The 21,820-nt window shown below is 37.9% G+C and overlaps 3 protein-coding genes across 4 annotated transcripts; 1 reads left to right on the top strand and 2 right to left on the bottom strand.

The window, feature by feature from the left end:
• Window positions 1-199: 199 nt before the first annotated feature.
• Window positions 200-18,598, bottom strand: LOC136240601 (uncharacterized). Of its 2 annotated transcripts, XM_066031614.1 has the most exons (11): window positions 18,286-18,562; window positions 18,129-18,236; window positions 17,933-18,082; window positions 16,061-16,252; window positions 15,945-16,009; window positions 12,384-12,515; window positions 10,434-10,629; window positions 10,170-10,269; window positions 7,841-7,956; window positions 7,580-7,717; window positions 200-516 (listed from the first exon to the last, which is right to left on the bottom strand). In XM_066031614.1, the coding sequence occupies exons 1-11, from the start codon at window positions 18,466-18,468 to the stop codon at window positions 391-393; spliced, it is 1,506 nt and encodes a 501-aa protein (XP_065887686.1). In that variant the 5' UTR covers window positions 18,469-18,562; the 3' UTR covers window positions 200-390. The 2 variants fall into 2 exon arrangements, with proteins under 2 accessions (XP_065887686.1, XP_065887685.1); XM_066031613.1 differs by lacking the exon at window positions 12,384-12,515 and having other exon boundaries at window positions 18,286-18,598.
• On the top strand, window positions 18,469-21,236 carry LOC136240599 (F-box-like/WD repeat-containing protein TBL1X). The gene is made up of 12 exons (XM_066031611.1): window positions 18,469-18,719; window positions 18,776-18,921; window positions 18,971-19,145; window positions 19,199-19,293; window positions 19,342-19,388; window positions 19,447-19,567; window positions 19,800-20,022; window positions 20,085-20,206; window positions 20,258-20,445; window positions 20,667-20,832; window positions 20,881-20,982; window positions 21,033-21,236. Exons 1-12 carry the CDS (start codon window positions 18,662-18,664, stop codon window positions 21,072-21,074), a joined length of 1,485 nt encoding a protein of 494 aa, XP_065887683.1. The 5' UTR covers window positions 18,469-18,661; the 3' UTR covers window positions 21,075-21,236.
• LOC136240606 (ER membrane protein complex subunit 5-like) lies at window positions 21,087-21,802 on the bottom strand. The gene is made up of 4 exons (XM_066031619.1): window positions 21,644-21,802; window positions 21,531-21,583; window positions 21,376-21,479; window positions 21,087-21,318 (listed from the first exon to the last, which is right to left on the bottom strand). Exons 1-4 carry the CDS (start codon window positions 21,777-21,779, stop codon window positions 21,237-21,239), a joined length of 375 nt encoding a protein of 124 aa, XP_065887691.1. The 5' UTR covers window positions 21,780-21,802; the 3' UTR covers window positions 21,087-21,236.
• Between the last annotated feature and the right edge of the window lie 18 nt (window positions 21,803-21,820).

The raw sequence follows: 21,820 nt of genomic DNA, 5'->3' as shown, positions 1-21,820 counted from the left end.
ACCCACGGTTGTAATTACAATAAAATGAAACCTAATGTCGGTTATAAGGACCACTAAGATTAGCCAAAGTGTCATGATATATTTCCAGGTCCGGATCAACACACGTAAAAATTTGTAAGTATATTTTCTCTCTGGCTGTGGGCACAAGTTGCCCTCAGACCTTTCCTGTTTTAAAAAAACAATTAAATAATTAACTGTCTGCAAGTTCCGATGTCTATACATGTCAATTTTTGAACCATTACTTCCAGCATACACAGATGAGTGCCACATTTGATGAAACAACAGCACATCTGTCAGCACATATTATATACATACACACATACATAAAAATAACATTGTTTACAATTGGTTTTAAAAAAGGTATTATATACAAGTGCTAAGTAATATAAGTTAGATCCAGCTTGCTAAGAATTCTCCACCTGTTTGGACATTCAGTGCACATACAATGATGACGATTGTTAAAAACAGTGTTCCAGCAACTAACGATGGATACATCGGGATCATTAACAGCTTTGCCTGTATGGATACAACACAACATATTCTGTACAATCCCATACACTCTATGTGCCACTGTGTGTAATGAATGGGCCATTAAAATAAAGACATCTGTTGAACTTTGCTCCATTAATATCTTTCTGAAAGATTAAATTTCAAAGGTACTTTTTTTATTCCTACAAATCCAGAGGAAGTTACATGTTACATATCGTAACTACAAACGTACGCATGTGTTACCATGTGTTACCATGTGTTACCATGCGCAATGCACAACTAGACACATTGCCTGGTATTGACACTAATATTAGAAACCCTTATTTGTCACATTCATTTCATATAAGGAGCAACAGATAATATAGGGATTGTTTCTTAGCAACGTGTTATTTTGGAGTGGATAAAGGAAAGCATTTGACAATTCGGCAGCAGGTTAAAGTATGGCTCTACAGTTCACACAGTAGAATACTTGGTATCGGTATTGAAGTCATGGAATAAAGGAATTTTTCTCTGAAATAGTTAGATGATGTGTGACCACCCTCCTCTGCATGTCACTGATGGTTAATATTCAACACTTTCATACAAATATTTTAAGGTGCCACAAAAACTGACTAACTGGACTTTGTACCACCAACCTGACAATTAAGACTATGAAGTTTAGGGCTTGCCTAATCAACAGCCACAGTTGTAGTAGTAGAATAGAGAATATCTCTACTAGATAGATGTTAAAAGCACTATGAGCCGAGATTTTACATGGTAGAAGCTTATTCAAGTACACATAAACTTACAATTTGTGTACTGAGCTATCTGCATAAGTTTCTTGCAGTAGCTAGACAATAATGACATTAAACTGTTTTCTTGCATGTAACTAATTCACGTATTTATGCACTTGTTTCGATAATCATTTTGCAACTTTGTTTTCTTACCAATTTTTGGTGTAACAGTGAGGGTCAAAACCTTTTTGAAATCTTGTACACTGCTTGCATAGTTGAATCAGAAATAAGAAACCAATAAACCTCTGTAAATTCCTTTAAAATATTTGTATGTACACCAATATTTTTTTTCCAACTGTCCAAAATGCAATGTGCTAATAATTCCTCCAGATGCAGATCAAGCACACACACAAGTTACACCACTCTAATCTGACATACCTGTAATCCAGAATACCTCTATATTCTGACACTGTTTGCTGTGCCACGTTTTGTATATGTGACCGGATCTGCAAACAGAGGTCTTACAGATGGGTTTAACGAGAAGGTGTGGTACTATATTACACCATTTTACAAAACGCAATCCGGATTTGTGTAGGGCAAAAAGATCAGTAAATCAAAAATAAGATCAGTAAATCAATGCAGGTAAACATATTTCTACACACTGTATTGCTGCATCAATTAATCACTACACAGAACACAAACCTTGTAGTCCTCCTACTTTATCGATACTAGGGCTTTGCTGAAACAGAATAATGGAGTGACTTTTCTGTACAGGTGGTTTATGAACATGAAATTTAAATCATCTCCCTGAAATTACTTTAGCACCTGAAAAGTAACTGCCTTTTATTGTTGTTTGATAGGTTAGTTGCAGTCACGTTTCTTTTGTGCTATAAAAATGGCTGGCAATTTGCACACACAGCGCATTTTATGACCACACCTCTTCGTTAAACAAGACCATAGCATTTCTAAATTTCAGTTTGACTAATCATAACTCCATATGTTTTCAACCTACGTATCACTTTAAAATCACACCAAATTTCAAGCTGGTAACTTATTCACAACTCAAGCTGGATCATGTGTTATTTGACAACTACTATAGAACTGTGGTCATGTAAACCAATTTATATGGTGAATATAGAACTGTTTATTATTCAACCTATGCAAGGCTGTGTTATATATAGCACCAAAAAGAGATGATGATAATAATAATTATGGTTTTATGATGTAATCAGGAGGTATATGGGGTAAGTGGCTCATAAGTGGCTCATAATAAAAGAGAGGAGAGTGCTCTATTTTAGTATAGCCTGTACAAATGAGTAGCATGAAGTAACACAGTAAAACATTGATTTTTTTGGATATCATGTCAGCACATAAAATATTAAGGAGTGTTGACAATATCATCAGTGGGCTGCTTATCAAAGTCATAACTACAAGGGTCATTGAAACTTAATTCTGAGTAGGGACCTGACCAACTAATACATTTAAAGTGACCACAAGTATTGCATCATAACTTCAGCCTGCAGTAGGCCACTCTCCTCTTTTTTAAATATTATGAGCTCTCTAGTATCGTATGGAGATACTGTAGTCCACAACTTTCAACCTTTCTGTGAGTGTCTCGATGAGTTACGTACTGTCATTTATTTATCAACCACGAAGTTGCATGATTATGTCATGCATAGACGTACACACCCATTTATGGTATCACGTAAAATAATTTTCCATTAGAATGTATGGAAAATCATGTCATGCGCGTGCTTTTATAAGCCTCCTGACTACAGTTTACCATGTATTTTAATAAAATTCCGTATTGTTAATGCCTGATAACTAAGGTATCTCATAGTGAAAATCGCGAGTGAATCAGCAATTCACAAACGGAGTTAAGATTCTGAGGTACGCGCTTCTTTATCACATTGCGCAGTGGAGTCTACAATTACAAGTAATGTACAGATCAAACCAAGAGGTGGATATACATGTTACGTTCCAGGATGTTACTCAAACACTAAGAAAGAAAAGAACCTTTTTCATTTTACAAGATTCCATGGGATGAGCCTTTGCGTACTAAATGGCTAAATGCTATAAAGAGGAAAGACTTTGTGCTGAGTGAACATCATCGACTGTGTTCGTTGCATTTTAAACAAGGAAGAAAGATGGGTTGTATTGATGTGTATGTGCTTTTTCCTTTGCTACCTAAGCCTCTCTTCAGTAAGACTCCAAAGAAACGCTCTTCTCAAGTTCCAACATCAACGAAAATGACTACTACATCGGAACCTGTACACAAAAGCAGTTGTGAAAACCAAGGTAACAACACTGAAACAGATGCACAGACGACTGAAACACTTGTGAAGGAACTACAAGAAGAGATTAGTGAATTGAAATCAAAATTCGAAGCTTTGACAGTTGACAAATTTGGTTTAGATCGCTTTGCTGGTTGATGACAATAATAAATTTTACACCGGGTTTCCTTCATATTCTGTATTTTGCACCTTTTACACATTCCTAGGGCCTGAAGACAGACAGTTGATGATACAATGCTGGCTTGCTTCAAAGCCCATTATCCCAAAACAAGAGTCGTCATTGATTGTACAGAAATTTTCATACAAATGCCATCATCTTTCAGGGCTTAGTCATAGACACACTCACAGTACAAAAGCCATAATACTCGGTAGGAATATCCCCTAGTGGACTGGTTGCATTTATTTCACACCTTTATGGTGGGCATGTTTCCGACAAAGGCTATTACGGATAACTGTGGGCTAATAGATCTCCTAGAACCTGGTGACATTGTAACGGCAGATAAGGGATATGATATACAAGACTTACCTTGTACCTAAAAGAGTTATCCCAAATATTCTACCTTTTCTAAAGCAGAAGGATCAATTGTCACTTGAAGAAGAAGCTGAAACGAGGCACATTGCTTCAATAAGAATCCATGTTAAAAGGACAATAGAAGTATTAAAAATTATTGTATTCTACAAGGTTTGTCCTTACACGAGCAACTTGGCCAGATTTGGTTTATTTGTTCTACCTTGACAAACTTTTTACCTGCACTAGTTGAACAGTAGATTTCATAAGTATCTCATTTAGTTGACATTTCATAGCATATTCTAACTATCATATTGGCTACTAGTACTGAATTATACACACTGTATACAAAAGCCTGCATGGTTATTGGGTGGATCCCATTACCTATTTTTCACCATACATGCAAAACTATATGTAATGTGTAACAGTACATGATTACTAATTACATAACCTTTTCGCTAATGTAGGTACCAGTCCCTTTATGTAAAAAGCCTTGAGGGTTGGCAACATGTTCATCAACTGGCTTCATCAGAAGGTATACGTTCAACTGATACTTTATTGTTTGAGTAGATGACAAAGTCACACCAATTCCTGGATGCTATGGCCATCTGTCCTTGAACTTGGTAATAATAATTACGCTGCTTTTTAAGTGTTGGAATGCCATCCTTTAGTTCACAACAAAAGTCTTTCTTCATTGCTGCCTCCATTGGGTCTAAATTTCGGTATTTGTTAAACCATCTGGGGATGCACCTAGGTAAGGGAAGTCTGTGTTAATTATTAAACCAGTCTGTGTTACTGTGACTTCTTTACAACACCCCTTGAGATGTTGAACAAAGCTTGCAAGAGTATTTGGCTGATTGTCCTTTCCCCAAGAACAAGCAACTGAAACAAACTGCTTTAGGCATTAGCTAGTGATAGTAGTTGCAAGCCTAACAGGAGATGTAGACTTGCGCTTTTTACATACTTGCCCAAAATAAGATACTGTTATCCTCCATTGGCGTTCTTTGTACCATGTTACTGATCGAGATTGCTACATAGTATTCATTTGAATTTTCTCTGCTATTTCTTGGCTAACAGTGATATGTAAAAATACAGCTTCTTCCATGTTTACGGCATCAGTCTCATCATTCACGTGATCAGTGACAACATCCACGTAATCAGGATCAGCATCATCACTCCCTTCCTGTTGTGTTGTAGTACACTGTAATCCAACAACTTGTACTCTCGTTACGCCATTTGAACTCCCAACCTCACTGTCATCTGTTACCGGATCTCAGTCTTTTCCCCTTAACAGCCTTGCAAATGGTGAACTGTTCTGAATGGACTCAAGACCTGTACATAATGTGCAAATCTCATATTCTGTGATTCTCTGTAGTGATGTGGTATTTTTGCATTTTCCCATTCTAATTTCCTCCTCTTCAACTTAACGTTTTCCAAATGTATGGTGTACAAACAATATGTCAGAAAATAAAACTGGATCTCCTTTGAATTCCTTAGCAACATTCCACTGCTGCAGCTTATCAGTACATGTTCTGTGATCAGGAATGTGTGTAAGTTGAAGGTCAGAGAAGTCCAAGATGCAGTACAGTAAAGCTGCAACATGTTTGCAGCAACCTCTAACTCCTGCCTTACACTTGCAACATGCACCAACCACTGAACCATTCAATTTGTGCAGGCACACTGATGTAGAGTAATTGGTAGCTGAGGCTTGGACTAATGCACTACAATAGCACTTGGTACCACTACCTGGATGAAATCTGACTCTTTTCACATGGTCATCCTTGAAAAGTCGATATCCTGCTTTTTTGTGCTTCATAGCACCAGCCCTGTATGTCTTTGTTACAGTCGATTTTTGGTTGGATGCAATTGTTTTCAAATTTGATATTAAACGAGCAAAGAGGTGGTCATAACCAAACTTTGGCAAAGTTGACTGTCCATCCATCAGTTGGTAGTGTCCAACTTGCAAGCAACTACTGTTTTTCGGCCACCATTAAGATCGACTAACCAGGAGGCTAGTCCGGTTGCAATGTAGTCTCGTACCCTACAGAAAATACATGTATATATCCCGGAGAGCTACACCACTTTACTCATGAACTATTTTTGTATATTGATTTGCTGCATGCAATTTTGTAACTGTAAAATGAATGATAGTGCGTTCTTTTCCAGCGTTGTACTACTTGTATCCATGTGTTGTCATTCCACGTAGTGTTGCACACATTTAGTTAGTTATCTAATTTTTTACAGTTCTGTATAAATATATACAATGTGAGAAAAGTGAGGCATTATTGTGTAAAGCTACAGTCAGCCTGGGACTAGCTGTTTAACAAGATCGCCTTTGCGCCCTGACTGATTGGCACCTTTACATTTTAACCAGCGTTACTGTAACTCTGAAGGGTCTCGACCATTCAGCAAGGCTCCAGGTATGTTATCTTCAACCAGAACTGATGGTTCTGTTATAAATAGGTAGTGGAGTCTACAGATAAAGGTATACTCGTGAACTCACCAATAGATGAAGAAGAAAAATCTTCTCAGTTTGTGAATTGCCGATTCACCCGTGATTTCCACTACGAGATACCTTAGTTATTAGGCTTTAACCATTATTAGAATATATGGCAAAATGTAGCCAGGAGGCTTACAAAAGTACACGCATGATGTGATTTTCAATACATTTTAACAGATTTTTTTTAACGCGATACCATAAATGGGCGTGTACGCCTATGTGTGACGTAATCATGCAACTTCGCTATTGTTCAGCAGCTTTTGAATGGGTTTATACAAGTATCGTGAACTAAATTAAATTACATCTAAAAATTAAATCAAGGATTGCCTATGAAGAATATTACATAACAGTAAAATATTAACAGGTGAAATTAGTAGACAGTTATACACATGCCAATCACATAACTGACAGTTCTATGTTTATCTTCACGTAATGACATTTAAGTGATCGTTGACCACACACAACCGATGTGGTTGGATAAGCCAACTTGACTGCCTACACAAATCAAAGGGGTAATTAACCATGTTTATACAGTATGTTAAGGCATAAAGCACTAAGATACAGCCTGTAGGAAAACTACTGCCAGACCACGTGGAGGCCATTATCACATATGCTTGGTTTCCTGGAAACTGGTTCTATAGGGCTAATTTGTGGCTGACTTCATGTTACTGTACAAAGCGTCTACCTGGATATCCCAGAAATGGAACTCCTGTGGGCATGTGCATTTTAGGATAAGCGTATCATGCCAAGAAAAGCACAATATCTACCCCTGTACAGGAATTGTATTTTTATTAGAACAATTCATCACATGGTGTTGCAGCTGTGAATGGATTGTGACAGATATACTATCCATTTACTTGGGACTCTGATGAGCACAACAGGATAAGTGCTACAGATGATGTGTAATTCTGTTAAAATGTTTTTTTGAGGGCTCAACTCATCATGATGTAGATGCTATAACAAAATCCTTGATGCACTACACATATATTAGTACGTATTACAATTTCTAAACCCATGAAGACTAGCAAATAGTGTTAAGCTTTGTAACTAGTAACTGACAAGATATGTAACTTACAGTCATTTTCAGGGAAGACATGTAGTTAAGGAAGGAGTCGAGATCAATTTGCTTCACATTCTGGTAGGTGTAAGGTCTTGCACGAACCTCGTGACCTAACTGCCTCCATTTCTGACATGCTTTTGTCAGCCTAGTAGCCTGCAGAGAGAGTACAGCACAACTAAAAATGAAACATGATGTGTGTGTGTGTGTGTGTGTGTGTGTGTGTGTGTGTGTGTGTGTGTGTAGTGTGAACATGCGTGCATGCATGTGTATACTCACATAGTAGATCGGTAGTAGCAGTATTGATCCCCACTGTAGGAGAGCCAACCCACTGACAATCATTGCATAAGAGTCTTGTGAATGGTTCTTGTTGACCCGTAAAGTACCAAATACAGCTACAGTACATATGCACAAAATGTGCTAATGTGATTACAAGAAATTCGCTATACAGTGGAACCTCCGAACCCTTTGGGACCAGGGGTGGTCCACAAGACTGTATCTCTGAAACTGAGTAGAAATAACCTTAAAAAAGCATAAAGATTTTTTTTTTAAATATTGGTATTTCAACTACCCTAATAGAACAGTCACTACTCTAATAGAGTAGTTATTTCCATAGTTTGGTTAACCGACAATCCAGATAAGTGGGATCCGAATAACTGAGGTTCCACTGTACCATAACTATCATCATTGACAGCTAGTCAGATTGTTCCCACATAATAAGTTGTGCCAGTGTCATTTGCCTTTAAATGAATATGAAACTGCGATGCCAAAACTCAAAAGTAAAAATACATCACAAAAAACTTGAAAGGAGAAAACTTCTATTGTTAGGCAATGACACTATATCCAGCGTAGTGGAAAAATCAAACTAGTTGCGTTGTCCAGAAGATATTAGAACATACTGGACAATACACAGACAGATGTACATGTGCTTGAATAGTAAGCACGTGTACCTACCAATGTGTATAGTTTCTTATTACTGTATATAAATTACAAAAATTGCTAATTTAAAAATGAAGTAGGGATCTATGCAACAAAAAGTAGTGAAGCAATAGATGAATGATGGTATTACAGCATAGCTCAGTGGTACTTTGGCATTAAGCAAAATAATTGTTATAGCTAATGTGCCAAAAGTAGGGACTTTCCCAGCTGTAATACCATCATTCATCTCTTGTTTCACTACTTTTTGTTGCATAGATCCCTTCATTTAAAGTATTCCTCGAGTCAGCCAAGAGGTGTGCAGCTGGCTAACCAATAAGGAGTGATCTTGTTTACTGTTAAGTAAATAAGTAAACTAGATCGGTTAAGAGGTGTGGTCTCCGTACTCTATTGCTATTAGTCCACCTAGATCTTTAATTGATGGGCATGGTCGTGAACCTATCGCGAACGGGATCCCAATCACAAACTTGCAGATATCTAGCTAGTATAATTATCTCTTATAGTAGCGCCGGGACTGAAGCGCTTCTGAAATCCAGCTCTGAAATAATTCTGTGGCATCTATATTATGTTGCTGAAAGAAAGGGTTGATACGGAAAATTAACGCCTTGATATGGTTTCGTTGGTTAAGAAGACAAGCAGCCCGAAAGAAAAGACAAGGCACAGAGGGCCTACACTCGTTGGAACCCCAAAAGGCATATCCCACTGGTGAGCCTGTTATTGTGGCATAAAATGGTGGCCACATGCAGCTTCGTTTGGCCTCTAGCCTTGCGACTGGGGTCAGTGAGGCAGTCAGTGAGGAAGTGAGACTAAAATTCGAGTTTTGGCAATTTTTAAAAATTCTATATGCGGCCACCTGTTAAGTTTTGTTGTATTTAATGCTGTTTTATGTATTATATGGACTAGTACTATTCTATAAGGTGATTTTGGTGGCGTAAAATGTCTCTAGGATGATTTTTAAAGGCGGAATTTTGGGCGGTACACAAAATTTTCACCGCAATCCCTACTTAAACGGTACTACCGTACTGTTTGATACCAGGACATCATAAACTATGAAAAAAGTTCTAGGTTTTCAAAACACTACAAAAAAAAGGATAGCTAAGGTGCTCTAAGCATGGTGCATTTCATACTTAAATAGTACAGCCAAAGTAAAAATAATAAAAAATTCTAAGAGTATATTTAAGGCACAATGGGGGTATGGTATATCCGAGCATAATATTGTGAGCATTGTACAAAACCATAATATGCTTGGGCCCAGCAGGGACTAGTCCCATGTGTCCAGACCAATTACATACATATTACAGTCTGGTGCTTATAATTTGTAAATTGATAAGCTCCTGGCATGTAATTGGTTTGGCCACACGAGACTAACTAAGCAGGGACACGCATTTAATATCTGTAGGTGCCTTATTGTTTGGGTTAAGAAATAGAGGCCACACCACTACCGGCCACCAAGCACTGCTAGAAATTATTAGAACTATTTCCCTAAATAGAGGATCGAGTCACCACTGTTTTTCATGCATTCAGCTGCCCTCACAGCTTTAAGCCTTTCCACGGATCAGTGAGATGGCAACTTTAATAAAAATGTCAACATATTAAAACCATGGAGTAACACTACGTAAACATCTGATAGCATTTAATAGCATATAAAATGGTGCAAACATTTTTAGCTCACTTGCTACAAGAGACGTGATGAAGATGAAAATCACTAAGGAGGTGGCAGCAGCAAGATGGCCGTTAAGTCTCTTGAGAAAATCTTGAGCTGGTTTGATACACTAAAATATTAGCACTTCATAGTGACTGTACACACTACACTACACTACACACACACACACACACACACTGACTACACACACACACACACACTGACTACACACATGCACGCACGCATGCACACACACGCACGAACGCACACACAATACACTTTACTAAAAATCACTTTAATTGCTTCGTCAACTGCCCATGCCTTCATCAACACTCGTTCTCTTAGTCCAAGGACAAGGCATATGAGCAGGTGACACTGACAGACATAGTTCATCACCGTGGCGATGTACGCCAGGTCGAACAGGACAAACCCGATCATTGTGAAACCAACGAGAAGCCATCTATATGTAAGGTTTGAGGTTTCACACTTCCTAACATAACAAAGACACATACAGATAAGTACATTATCAAGTTATCAAGAGTGGAGAACAGAGGAAGGGGGAAATAAACTATCTAGTTAATAACAAGTTGATGTTTTGCTACTTCTAAAAACCAGGCGCCCATGCAATTAATACTATCTCATTCTAACTAAATTAATCAGCCATGCATATAATTTAGTTTATATTCATGTTATAGGTATTATTAATTCAGCTAGATAATAGAGGATATGCATACTGAAAACATTCTAATAAGCATGTGATCTTTTGACGGTGAATGAAGTGCGAATTGATTCATAGCGTGGCAGTATCAGCGATTCTTACAGAGCAGTGATTTCTTCTACCCAGGAGATAGTATAACTGGCGAGCGAAAGGCTGCTCATAGCGTCAGTGGTGAGTTAAAGTCCTAGCGGAATTATCAGCATTTCTTACGGAGAGGTGATTTCTTCTACCTAGGAGATAGTATACTTGGTGAGAGAAAACCTGCCTGTAGCAATAGTGGTGAGTTATAGTCTGAGCCGCATTAGCTACCCATACTTTTGTATGTGATTTTCACAAAATTTTGATAGTCGTTCACCGTCAACTTTTTTTGGAAAAGCGCCGCCACGCTACTGTAATTGATCATTTTTCTTTCAAATAATATAGTGCGCATATCTTCTATCAGAATTTGTAAATACTGCAATTTAGCATATTTCGTAATTCATGAATTAATTGGGTAATTACGTTTCTATGCACTGCTAAGGAAGCGTAATTATAACAAACCACTTTTAACCACAAATTATGCACAGAAGTATCTTCTCAACTGTTTTATAGTGTGTCTATTGTGTTTTCTAGTGCGAATTGTATAGAGAAAGCCTCGAGGCTGCTCTTCATTTTCGTTCGCGTAAGTACGGGTAATGCCCCCTTTCAACCTGAAGGATACACTACCTCTAGTAGTCTAAGAGGCCTTCAGTGTTGTTTTAAAGTTTTTAAATGTCTATAACACCGAAAGGGAAGACCGTTCAAGAAGTTGATGAAGAGTTGCCATGCCCGTATTTCAGACTGCCGAGAAGAGACCACCTCAGAGCAAAGCTTATGTGTGTGGAAGTTTAATACAGACTTAATTTAGCTTTCAATTCTTACATGCTGGCTGCTTTTTATCATTTTAAATGTTTTTGCTCATGTGGGTGCATACGGACAAACAAACATAGGTAGGTAGGTAGGTAGATAGGTAGGCACACACACACACACGTTTTTACGAAAACAATTTCAGTAAACCAGGCACGCCCACAGCCGGCCGAAGGGCATGGACTGGTTTAAAAATACCTAATTATGTGGCCTGATTAACAGTTTTATAGAAATCAGCTGAAACATAATCCAAAGTAACCAATTAGTGCAAAAGATAACCCCAAGTTAAATCACTTTGATTAGTCGTAAGGTGGGTCCCACTGGAACATATTACAAGAGTTAGAAAACAAAAAGGAGCTAGAACACAACAAATTTTTCTATGTAAACTTTTCTGTATTTCAATGTACACACGTACCATTGAAAATGTTATCTTCAATACTATTACACTGGCGGCATGTCCTTTGTCCAACAAAGAGTAGCATATAGTTCTTGTGTTTTGCATGCTAAGGTAGAGGAACATTTAGGGCTCCCTAAATTACAGCCATTACACACTGCTCCCTCCTGGAATATTGTTCTCCACCCATACTAATTATGTGTACACACACTAAAGACAGACACAGACACACACAAACACTACATACGGATGGTTGTCAGTTAATTTCGACAGCATGTCAATATGTGTATTAACATCCAGCAGGTGTAAGCCTTTAACTCTCATAACATTTATCCCCAGTGAGAGTACCACCCATAGCACCCCAACCACCATCAGAATGCTACAAAGAAATGCCACAATCAGATATGCTGCTTACTCAGTAATATCAAAACATTATGGTAGTACTGTTTAGTAGGGATCCACAATAAAATGAATGGCACTTGCCACAATGCTACCATTAAAAACGAAGGAGCCCAAAAGCGCTGCAAGGCGCCTTGTTGCATTGCCATGGGCTCCCATCATAGAAACATCGTACATGACAAAAATAACTTCTACAGAATAGTCTTAATGCATCTAACTGCATTAAAAAAATCACCAAAATCCAATTTTTGGTCTGCCTGCCAGCCCGACCAGTCGCAAGGATAGTGGTCAAACAAAACGGCACACGGCCACCTTTCATGCAGGATTAACAAACTCACGTGTGGTACCTTTTCTGGTTCCAACAAGTATCTGCCTTTTGAATTTTACCTTTCCTTTTATCTTCAATTACATGTCGTCTTCTTCAAACCATACCAAGGTGCTAATTTTCTGTATCAACACTTTCCTTAGAGGAACAGTGCAGTAGAGATGGGCGGTATTGACATTTCTGCCATACGATTATTGTCACGAGCCAACATCACGATTATCACAATTATTGTCCACTTTACAACTGTAACAAAAACACTAAAATATTCAACTAAATGACAAAATATTTAAGATGAATGAATAAAAAAATTCCTTGATTATCGTGATTATTGCCGATTTCAATTATCACTAATTAACAAAAATGTACGATGTCGACTATTGCCAACAAAATAATTACGATTATCACGATAATTGTATAATTGCCCATCCCTACAGTGCAGCTGCACTTATACAATGATTGCTTGGCACAACCATGCCCAGAAATTAATAGAACATGCTGCCATACCCTTAACAATTAGAGCTGAGCGTTCATGTCCCTTAGTGGTCTAGTCACAATCAGCTACAGTTTGCTGTAGAAAACAAGACATGGCAACCACACCTCTTAATCTATTGCATAGCTCACTCAAGATAAGCAGCAAGATCAAGATACTCTAATAAAGTAGTCATGTGTAGTATACCATAGTATACCATAGTATACCATAGCTACGCTATAACAAATAAAGTTGACAAACTAGTACAGATAAAATAATAAAGTAGCGGGTTTTGCACAATTTAAAAATGAAGTAGGGTTCCAACAATAAAAGTAGTGAAACAAGATATATGAATGATGGTAGGTATTACAACATAGCTGTGTGGGAAAACCACTACATTGGCACGTTACTACACTGCTAAAGTAGGGATTTTCCCACACAGCTATGATATAACAGCTACCGTGATTTATATGTTTCACTCCTGGTAAGTTGGGGATTAGCACTTCAGACAAATGTCAACTGGAAAATTCACCAAGGTATGTCTATATTCCACTTATGCAAGAAGGTTGTTCAAGCTTAGACATGGCGAGGATAAACCACAATGTGAACAAACACACATAACACGTTTTCTCATGTGAGACAAAGATGTTCTTATTATCCATGAAGTAAAACATTTTTTACACAGGTTTAGCCTGTTTAGTAAACAGTGAGACTTGGTACAACTTGCTGTATGTACCGTCGGATTTGCCTCTACACATTTTTTACCTAATTTATTTCAATGTGATTCGTTTATGCAAACTAGTCGGGATTTCACTCCGCAGGTCACACATGCTATCCCACTCTACATATTCATACTTACGAATCATCTATAACTCAGGTTGCTTGGGGCAACGGTTACTATGTATGTCTATTCACCAATTAGAAAACCCTCACCCTCACAAAATTAAGATAGGTAGTTGGCAATGCAATACAAAATAGGGCTGATGGATTTAGTATTTGAGTACTCTCTAGCATTACTCACTAATACTAGCTACTTGTAGTCATACATTATGAACAGTCCTGTTGTCGTACTAGGGCTGAAACAATACTCGAGTACTCGCTAAGGATTTTGGTACTCAAATAGTAAAATTGGTACTCGAGTACTTGTTAAGATCACATGACCCAGCTTACATTATATTTTGTCATCATGACATGAAGACTGTAGAGAGAGTATCAGTACTTTAATACAGTATGCCATTTACAATAACTACATCCATCAAGATACAATGAAATATACAAGGGCTAGTCACTTCAGTGGCAGATCTAGGTGGGTACTGCAACTGTTTTGTGAGATTTAGCGGGAACCTGATTGATGAACTGACCATCTGGCACATTAAAGCCTGACTTTGAAGTACATATAAGATGATACAACCTTTGTAAAAATAAAGGCAACCTTCCATTACTATATCGAGTGGCAGTGACATTTTAGCAACCACCGCTCCAGTGGAAAAAAATATTTTCTACTGGTGAAGAGGTGACAGGGGGAAAATAAAACTGCAAGACAGACAAAAAACTTAGAGAGGTTTTCTTACGCAGAAACAAGAAGCATTGTTTAGGTAGGATGTTTTTTAAAATCTTTGATTAGGTTCTACTTCTCAATGTGGTATAGAATGATAATTCTAATACACCTAATTAGTGATCATTTTTTTTTGTAAAAGTATGACAAAGTATACAAGTACACATTTTTTTTTGGAATTTTCAACTAGAGTAGGGACCATAGCACATCGATAAAAAGTACTGAAACAAGTTGGAGTAGTCCATGATATTAAATCACAGTAAAACAATAAGAAGTGTTATATCCCTACTGTGCTCAAGATACCATAACGGAAATGCACAGTAGGGATATAACACTTCTTATTGTTTTACTGTGATTTAATATCATGGACTACTCCAACTTGTTTCAGTACTTTTTATCGATGTGCTATGGTCCCTACTCTAGTTGAAAATTCCAAATATTTTAGTGTACTTGTTTGTTAAATTCTTTGCAAATAATTGTTATGACTGGTGAACCCACGCATACCGCATCTGAAAATGGCGCCATGCATCCCAGCTATATCAATTATTGTCTGAAAAGTGAAGTATCCATTTATGAGTTTCTTGCAGATCCGGTCACATATTCTTAGCATTGGTACTGTACTATAACTAAATTGTAGGTACTTTAATATCTAACTAAAATTGTTTCAGCTACGAATACTAGAACTAATACTAACTGGCAACCGAACTAGAACTGTACTAGAACACATTATACCTGTACTAGAAAAACACTACTTCATCGTGAAGTTCATTGCTTGATTTCACTTTTAAAAGAGCCTCAGCAACTGCAAAAGCCTCATGTTGCTAAAAGTTAGCGTTCAAAGGTCCTTCATCACTTTTGCAGATATCTTGATTCACTGTCAAAAAGCCCCCTTTAACACTTGATTGAATCTTGATCCTGGCCACAAGTGTTTCAACATGCAGATAGTATAGAAATGACTATCCCTTAATACTCATGAAATCCATTACATTTACTGAAATAAGAATAAACGCATATGCTGCATACACATGAAGAAAATAAACTATTCAATGTTTTGACTTACCGAAGACTCCTAATGAGGTTGTCAGGACGATAGCGGCCATTTTTATTACAATATCCCAAAAACGTCTGTATAACAACATGATATTGAGTGATACTGAAGACAAGCCAATGACTCACTGTTTCCATTAGTGTAGACAAGTGTTCTGGGTGTTTATATCTGAACACAAATATACCATACAAATATGCTCCGATCAATAGAACATCAGGAAGCAAAAATACAGAGAATAAATGATGCTCACAAGTAAGGTGAAAAACTTTATTAAATTTGGTATAGTTTTCTTGAGTACAGTTTGTCTCCTTATATCTACCCTGCAATGATAGTACATGTATTAAGTGTAGACCACTTCATTTGGGAACATTAATTGTTGAAAAGACAACAAATAAAAAAAGTAGGATGCTTGTCAGGTAACCATGGATACATGTTACATTGAGTCTGCAAACAGAGTTTTAGGACCAAGAATTTTTTACTCATTATTTTACTGTAATAAAAAAGTTTTATTTTTCTCAGAGTGCATGGAGCCAAAATTGTTGCCCTTATTATGTCTACTGTGTCCTTAACTAGGAGAGCTTATTAAGAGAGGTCTCTTACTGTAGAAGTACAATAAGGACACCTTGATAATCATTCCATGGTCCCATTGATTTAAAAAAATGAGGAGACTTTGTGCTATCTGTAAAATTCTTGGAATGTATAATACTGCTTGCGACCTCCATGATATTACTACCCTTCAAGGTTCAGGGGCTTTTGTGGAGTGAGGGTATCCCTAAGAAGAGTGTAAATCTTAGCATTAAAGCAAAGGGCATGACCAAATATAAAATAGCTGATACAGAGATTATAACAAACACTATACATAAGGACCTCAATATCATCAGACCAGTCTTGGGACCAGCATTACAAAAATATAATTGCTAAGGCCTATAGAATATTTCCATCGCGGCTTTAGCCGGACAGCCAAGAGAACACTATATCTATCTTTGGCAAGATCACAAGTTAGATACTGTTCAATGATACGGAGACCAAACCTTACCAAGGATATTACACTTATTGAACAGATTCAAAGGAGAGCAACAAAGTTTATTTTAAATGATTAACGCTCTAATTATTTTGATAGACTCAATGAAATAATTTAACATATACCTTTGAAGTTAATGAATTATTTTATGCTGAAGTCACTCAAGTATCCCTCTCCTCACAAACTACAGGAATGGAACTACTAGGTCTTCCACAAGTGGTAAAATGAAGCATCAGTAGTAACATATGGTACTGCACAAATGCAACAATGCAAGCACTAATTGCGTGCGATTAAAAAAAACTTGCTAATAAAGAGGCGTGGCAGCTAGCTGTTTCATTTGTGAGTAGTATAGTATAGTATTAGCATTTATCTGATTTGTCAAAAGACAGGGTAGCACCAAAAGGCAAAGTCTGTGCTTCCCAAAATACTAAATATCAACAGTACAGTTACAAAAACAAATTACAATTACAGAACTAAAGTTAACAATGACAAAACGATGGATACACAGCTGGACAAAATTTCGGAGGACTGAGCATCAAAACAGAAGCCAGAACAGTGCTCTTGAATAATGCAATGGCTGTCACGTCCCTGAAGACTAGCGAACAATATGGCTGCCACACCCCTTTATGAGCAAGTTTTTTTTAAATCGTGTGCAATTAGTGCTCGCGACGTTACGTTTGGGTGGTACGTACTGTAAGTAGACAGTTCTTCTTCAATAGATCTAGAATCCCTCGATTATGGAACATCTTACATATCCCAAATTGATTTATCGCTATTTATAAAGACTAGAATACACAATTTTGCAATGGATTTCCCAACCCTTTACGGAAGTATTTTTTTTAGTGGACCTTCGGTACTGTACCCCATTATTGTGTATCTGGACTAATTATATACCATTGTGGCTTGGGGATATAATTAAATAATGTATGGTTGCACTAGCTAATTAATGATGTCATATAGCAGAACATTACTTACTCACCCAGTCTCTTCTGAAGCAGGTTATGATTTGTGTGAAGCAGGATACAAAGAGTAGCATAAATATAGCCACTGGGTAGAACACATTTAAAATTCTTCGAGATATTGGTTGGTCTAGGTCATGGCTGATAGATCGATATGCTCTCCATCCAATCTGTGTGCGTACCAGGTTACCTTAGCAAAGACAAAGCAACACTTACTGTCTTCAAGAAATAGTGATAAGGATTAAGGACGGTCTTTCTGCATCGCTCTAGTGCAGTGGACATTTCAAAACCGGCATTGAAGTCAATCGTTGGAAATGTCGCCAGCTGCAGCAGTCATATAACGGCACACACAAGCTAATATATTGCTGCTTACTTCTACAGGAACGAAGCTGGTGCTGTCACTGCGATCTTTTGAAAGGAGAGCTGAGGCTTCGCTTGTCTCATGCGAAGAGTCTACATCGTTGAATACATTCGACACAATATCGCTAGACATTTCAGCTGAACTTTCCAGTTTGGCCTCTGACAGCAGTTGATCCATTTCTTCATTAGAAGCCATATTGTGGGATTTACGACCATGTGATTCTAATTGATTCGTGCGATGTAAGGCGATAAAATCGAGCGGGTTCAGTAACCCTCCAATCTGTTGAATGTGAAGCGTCGTATTACTCGTACTTGTATACAGTGCAAAAGTTCTACAGGATTTTAGTGTACTACAAACGGAATTTTGTTGTGGGGACAGCTTCCCAGTAATGAGCTTCACCAGCGACGAAGTCAACTTTATCGTTTATCGATACCTCCTGGAATCTGGTAAGTGAACTATTGATTAAAGCCAGTGGCAAGTAGTGCTGCCACTGCTTGTGCAGGATTTCATCACTCGGCGTTTACATTTGGCCAAGAGAGCCACGTACACCAATGTAGTATCAATGGAACACTTATACCACCCGGAGCTCTTATAGGCATTATCCAGAAAGGTCTGCAATACGTTGAAGTAGAGACTAGCATTACAGAGGTGGGCATTTAATAGAATTTATTGAGATTACGCGCTATGTTGTGTGTAGGACGGAAAGGTCTTGGACGAGAAACAAATCCAACCTCTCTCGCTTGTGGATGCTTTAGCACAAGATTGTATGTTTAGAAGTCCACTTGCAAAAGATGTTGCCGAAGATCAGCAACCTGCCACTTTAGTAGAGCCAATTAAAACCAAGGATGGTACCACAAAGGCTGAAGATACTGGTAAACAATGATGTGTGAATTTGACCAGCTCAGAGAGCCTTCCTTCCTTTTAGCTGAAGCAATGGAGGTTGACAGACACGTAGTTGCTAAGAATTCATTGTTAATAACAAGTGATCGTGTGACGACACTCAAAGGCCACCAATCAGAAGTAAGCCTCTCTTAATTTTGTGCCTCCTAATTTGTATATCCTTATTAGGTATTCACTTGTGCATGGTGTCCATCAGACGACCTGATTGCATCAGGGTAAGACCTGATGATCTAGTAAACTACCAGTTTAATATTGTTTTCCCACTTCTTTTAGTTCTAGTGACTCTACTGCAAGACTATGGAAATTAGATGGTTCCCCAGTGATCGTTCTACCACATGAAAACAATACCAATACCCCAGACTCTAATAGAGATGTTACCACTGTTTGTTGGAACGTGAGTGTTGTGTGAGGGGTCTAAGACTCTATCACTAACGCAAATGGGACCATGAACAAATTCCACATGCCTGGATATATTGTGCATTAATTTTATTTCTTGTAATCCACCTGTTGCTCCTTGTAACAGCTGCTGTTAATAAGCCACAAGTTCCTTGTTATTGTTTCTAGCCCACCTACATTTTACGCAGCCAGTTGCTATTTACAAATCTTTACATTATCCACAAATGCAGGGTGATGGATCATTGCTAGCTACAGGGTCATATGATGGAGCAGCTAGAATATGGGACAAAGAAGGCCACCTACAGAAAACACTAACCAAACACCAAGGACCAGTATTTGCTCTAAAGTGGAACAAAAAGGGAAATTACTTGTTAAGTGGTGGAGTGGATAAAACAACAGTTGTTTGGGACGTTCAGTTAGGAGAAGTCAAACAGCACTTTGCTTTACATGCAGGTACCCCTTACAGTATGCTTATTTTACATACATATACCCCTATGTGTGTGCCTCTTATATAGACCCAGTCATTGATGTTGACTGGCAGAACAGCAACTGTTTTGCCTCTTGTTCCACTGATAAAAACATTCACGTTTGTAAATTAGGATCAGAAAAACCGATACAGACGTTTACAGGACATCAGGTATATGAAGTGACTACGTTAAAGAAATGGTTATAATCTCTCTTTGTGTAGAGTGTTGTAAATGTCGTAAAATGGGACCCATCATGCACTCTCCTTGCTTCTTGTTCGGATGACCACACTGCTAAGATCTGGAGCATGAAGCAGAGTCAATGTGTACATGATCTCAGTGAACACACTGCTGATATCTACACAATACAATGGAGCTCAGCTAACTCAACAACCCCTTTACTACTAGCTACGTGAGTGGCAATACCTTTTTCACATGCATGTGTAGTTTGTATGTGTAGTATCTGATCTGTGGCTTTGTGTGCTGCATGCATGTACAGTGAGGGAAAAAAAATAAGATTTTGGTCCTGTCATTTCTGTTTTTTACCTGAAAAAGGTTGGAGTGAGGTTTCACTTTGTGTGCATATGTGTGATGTGTATAGTGTACATTTGCAGTGTGTTTCTCTTCTTTCAGTGCATCTCATGATACAACAGTAAGATTATGGGAGCCAGAAAGAGGCACATGTCTTCAAACACTTCGGAAACATGAAGATCCCGTATATTCTGTTGCATTCAGTCCTGATGGAAAACTCTTAGCTAGCGGCTCATTTGACACTTATCTTTGTATCTGGTCCGTCCAGGTAACTACAATGTCTTGGTGGGGTATGCTATTGACTCTTATTGTTTAGGACGGTTCCTTGTTACATCACTATAAAGGAACAAGTGGCATATTTGAAGTCTGCTGGAACGAGGCTGGAAATAAACTGGCAGCTAGTTTCCAAGACAGCTCAGTAAGTCAACAATAGCCTTGTATTTGTAAAAAATTCATTAAAACTTCTAGGTGTGTGTCTTGGACTTACGGAACCTATCGTCTATTACATGATCAAGTTGCATCTACAATGCCTAGAAGATATTTTTTTTCTATAGCCAACACAGAACATACAGTCGTTCATACAAGTTTTACATGTTACCCTCATAAAATGTAACTAAAATGTACCCAAATTACAATGCAGTAAACCTTGTAATATTATTTATTATGAAATGATTAACTTGCTGACGATCTAATAGTCTGTCCTCTGTGATTGAAGATCATAAAATTTGTCCTGTTATTTACACTTTCAAAAGACCTGCAGAAAATGAAGACGTGTTGGTTATTTAGGCGGGAACCAGTGATGCTTTCTCACTTCGTGTTAAGCTCAGCAGCACTATCAATGTTCCTGAAATCTCCGGATACTTTGACGATACCGTAACCGCATAAGAGACAGGCTAACAAGCACTGTACAACTACCTGCATAAACATATTAACAGCTCAGTGCAAATCATTAAACGTTTATCTTACATCTGTGGGTAAGCTAGTGTATTGTTGCTCCGTCACTCGTAGGAAGGACCGATCTAATTTGGATACGAAATCAACTATTACCAATAATTCTCAGAATAACCACATAAACTCACATTGAACTGCAGAATACGCTGCGTGCCCTAGCAGAACAAAACCCATGACCAAAAGTATCTTGTACATGTCGGCCGGATATTCAGACCCACAATCGAATCGAACTGTCAATCCTAAAATTTCCATTAGATGATTCATCCTTGCCTGCTACCAGGTGGTACCGCACTTTGCAGAACAAA

This window comes from Dysidea avara, chromosome 12 (genome assembly GCF_963678975.1).
Source record: "Dysidea avara chromosome 12, odDysAvar1.4, whole genome shotgun sequence".
In the NCBI taxonomy this organism is placed as follows: Eukaryota; Metazoa; Porifera; class Demospongiae; order Dictyoceratida; family Dysideidae; genus Dysidea; species Dysidea avara.
Note: the sequence above shows the minus strand (reverse complement) of the source record. Positions and strands in the feature narration are given on the sequence as shown.

Excerpts from the sequence above, each read along its gene's own strand:
- LOC136240606 (XM_066031619.1), bottom strand. The coding sequence starts at position 21,779 with ATGAATCATCTAATGGAAATTTTAGGATTGACAGTTCGATTCGATTGT. Across the intron at positions 21,584-21,643 it reads AGCGTATTCTGCAGTTCAAT|ATCGGTCCTTCCTACGAGTG; the intron begins GTGAGTTTATGT and ends TATCCAAATTAG. Across the intron at positions 21,480-21,530 it reads ACACTAGCTTACCCACAGAT|GTAGTTGTACAGTGCTTGTT; the intron begins GTAAGATAAACG and ends ATGTTTATGCAG.
- LOC136240601 (XM_066031614.1), bottom strand. The coding sequence starts at position 18,468 with ATGGCTTCTAATGAAGAAATGGATCAACTGCTGTCAGAGGCCAAACTG. Across the intron at positions 18,237-18,285 it reads CCAGCTTCGTTCCTGTAGAA|CTGGCGACATTTCCAACGAT; the intron begins GTAAGCAGCAAT and ends TGACTGCTGCAG. Across the intron at positions 517-7,579 it reads TGTCTTCCCTGAAAATGACT|GCAAAGCTGTTAATGATCCC; the intron begins GTAAGTTACATA and ends GTATCCATACAG.
- LOC136240599 (XM_066031611.1), top strand. The coding sequence starts at position 18,662 with ATGAGCTTCACCAGCGACGAAGTCAACTTTATCGTTTATCGATACCTC. Across the intron at positions 19,389-19,446 it reads GACGACCTGATTGCATCAGG|TTCTAGTGACTCTACTGCAA; the intron begins GTAAGACCTGAT and ends CACTTCTTTTAG. Across the intron at positions 20,833-20,880 it reads TTTGTATCTGGTCCGTCCAG|GACGGTTCCTTGTTACATCA; the intron begins GTAACTACAATG and ends CTTATTGTTTAG.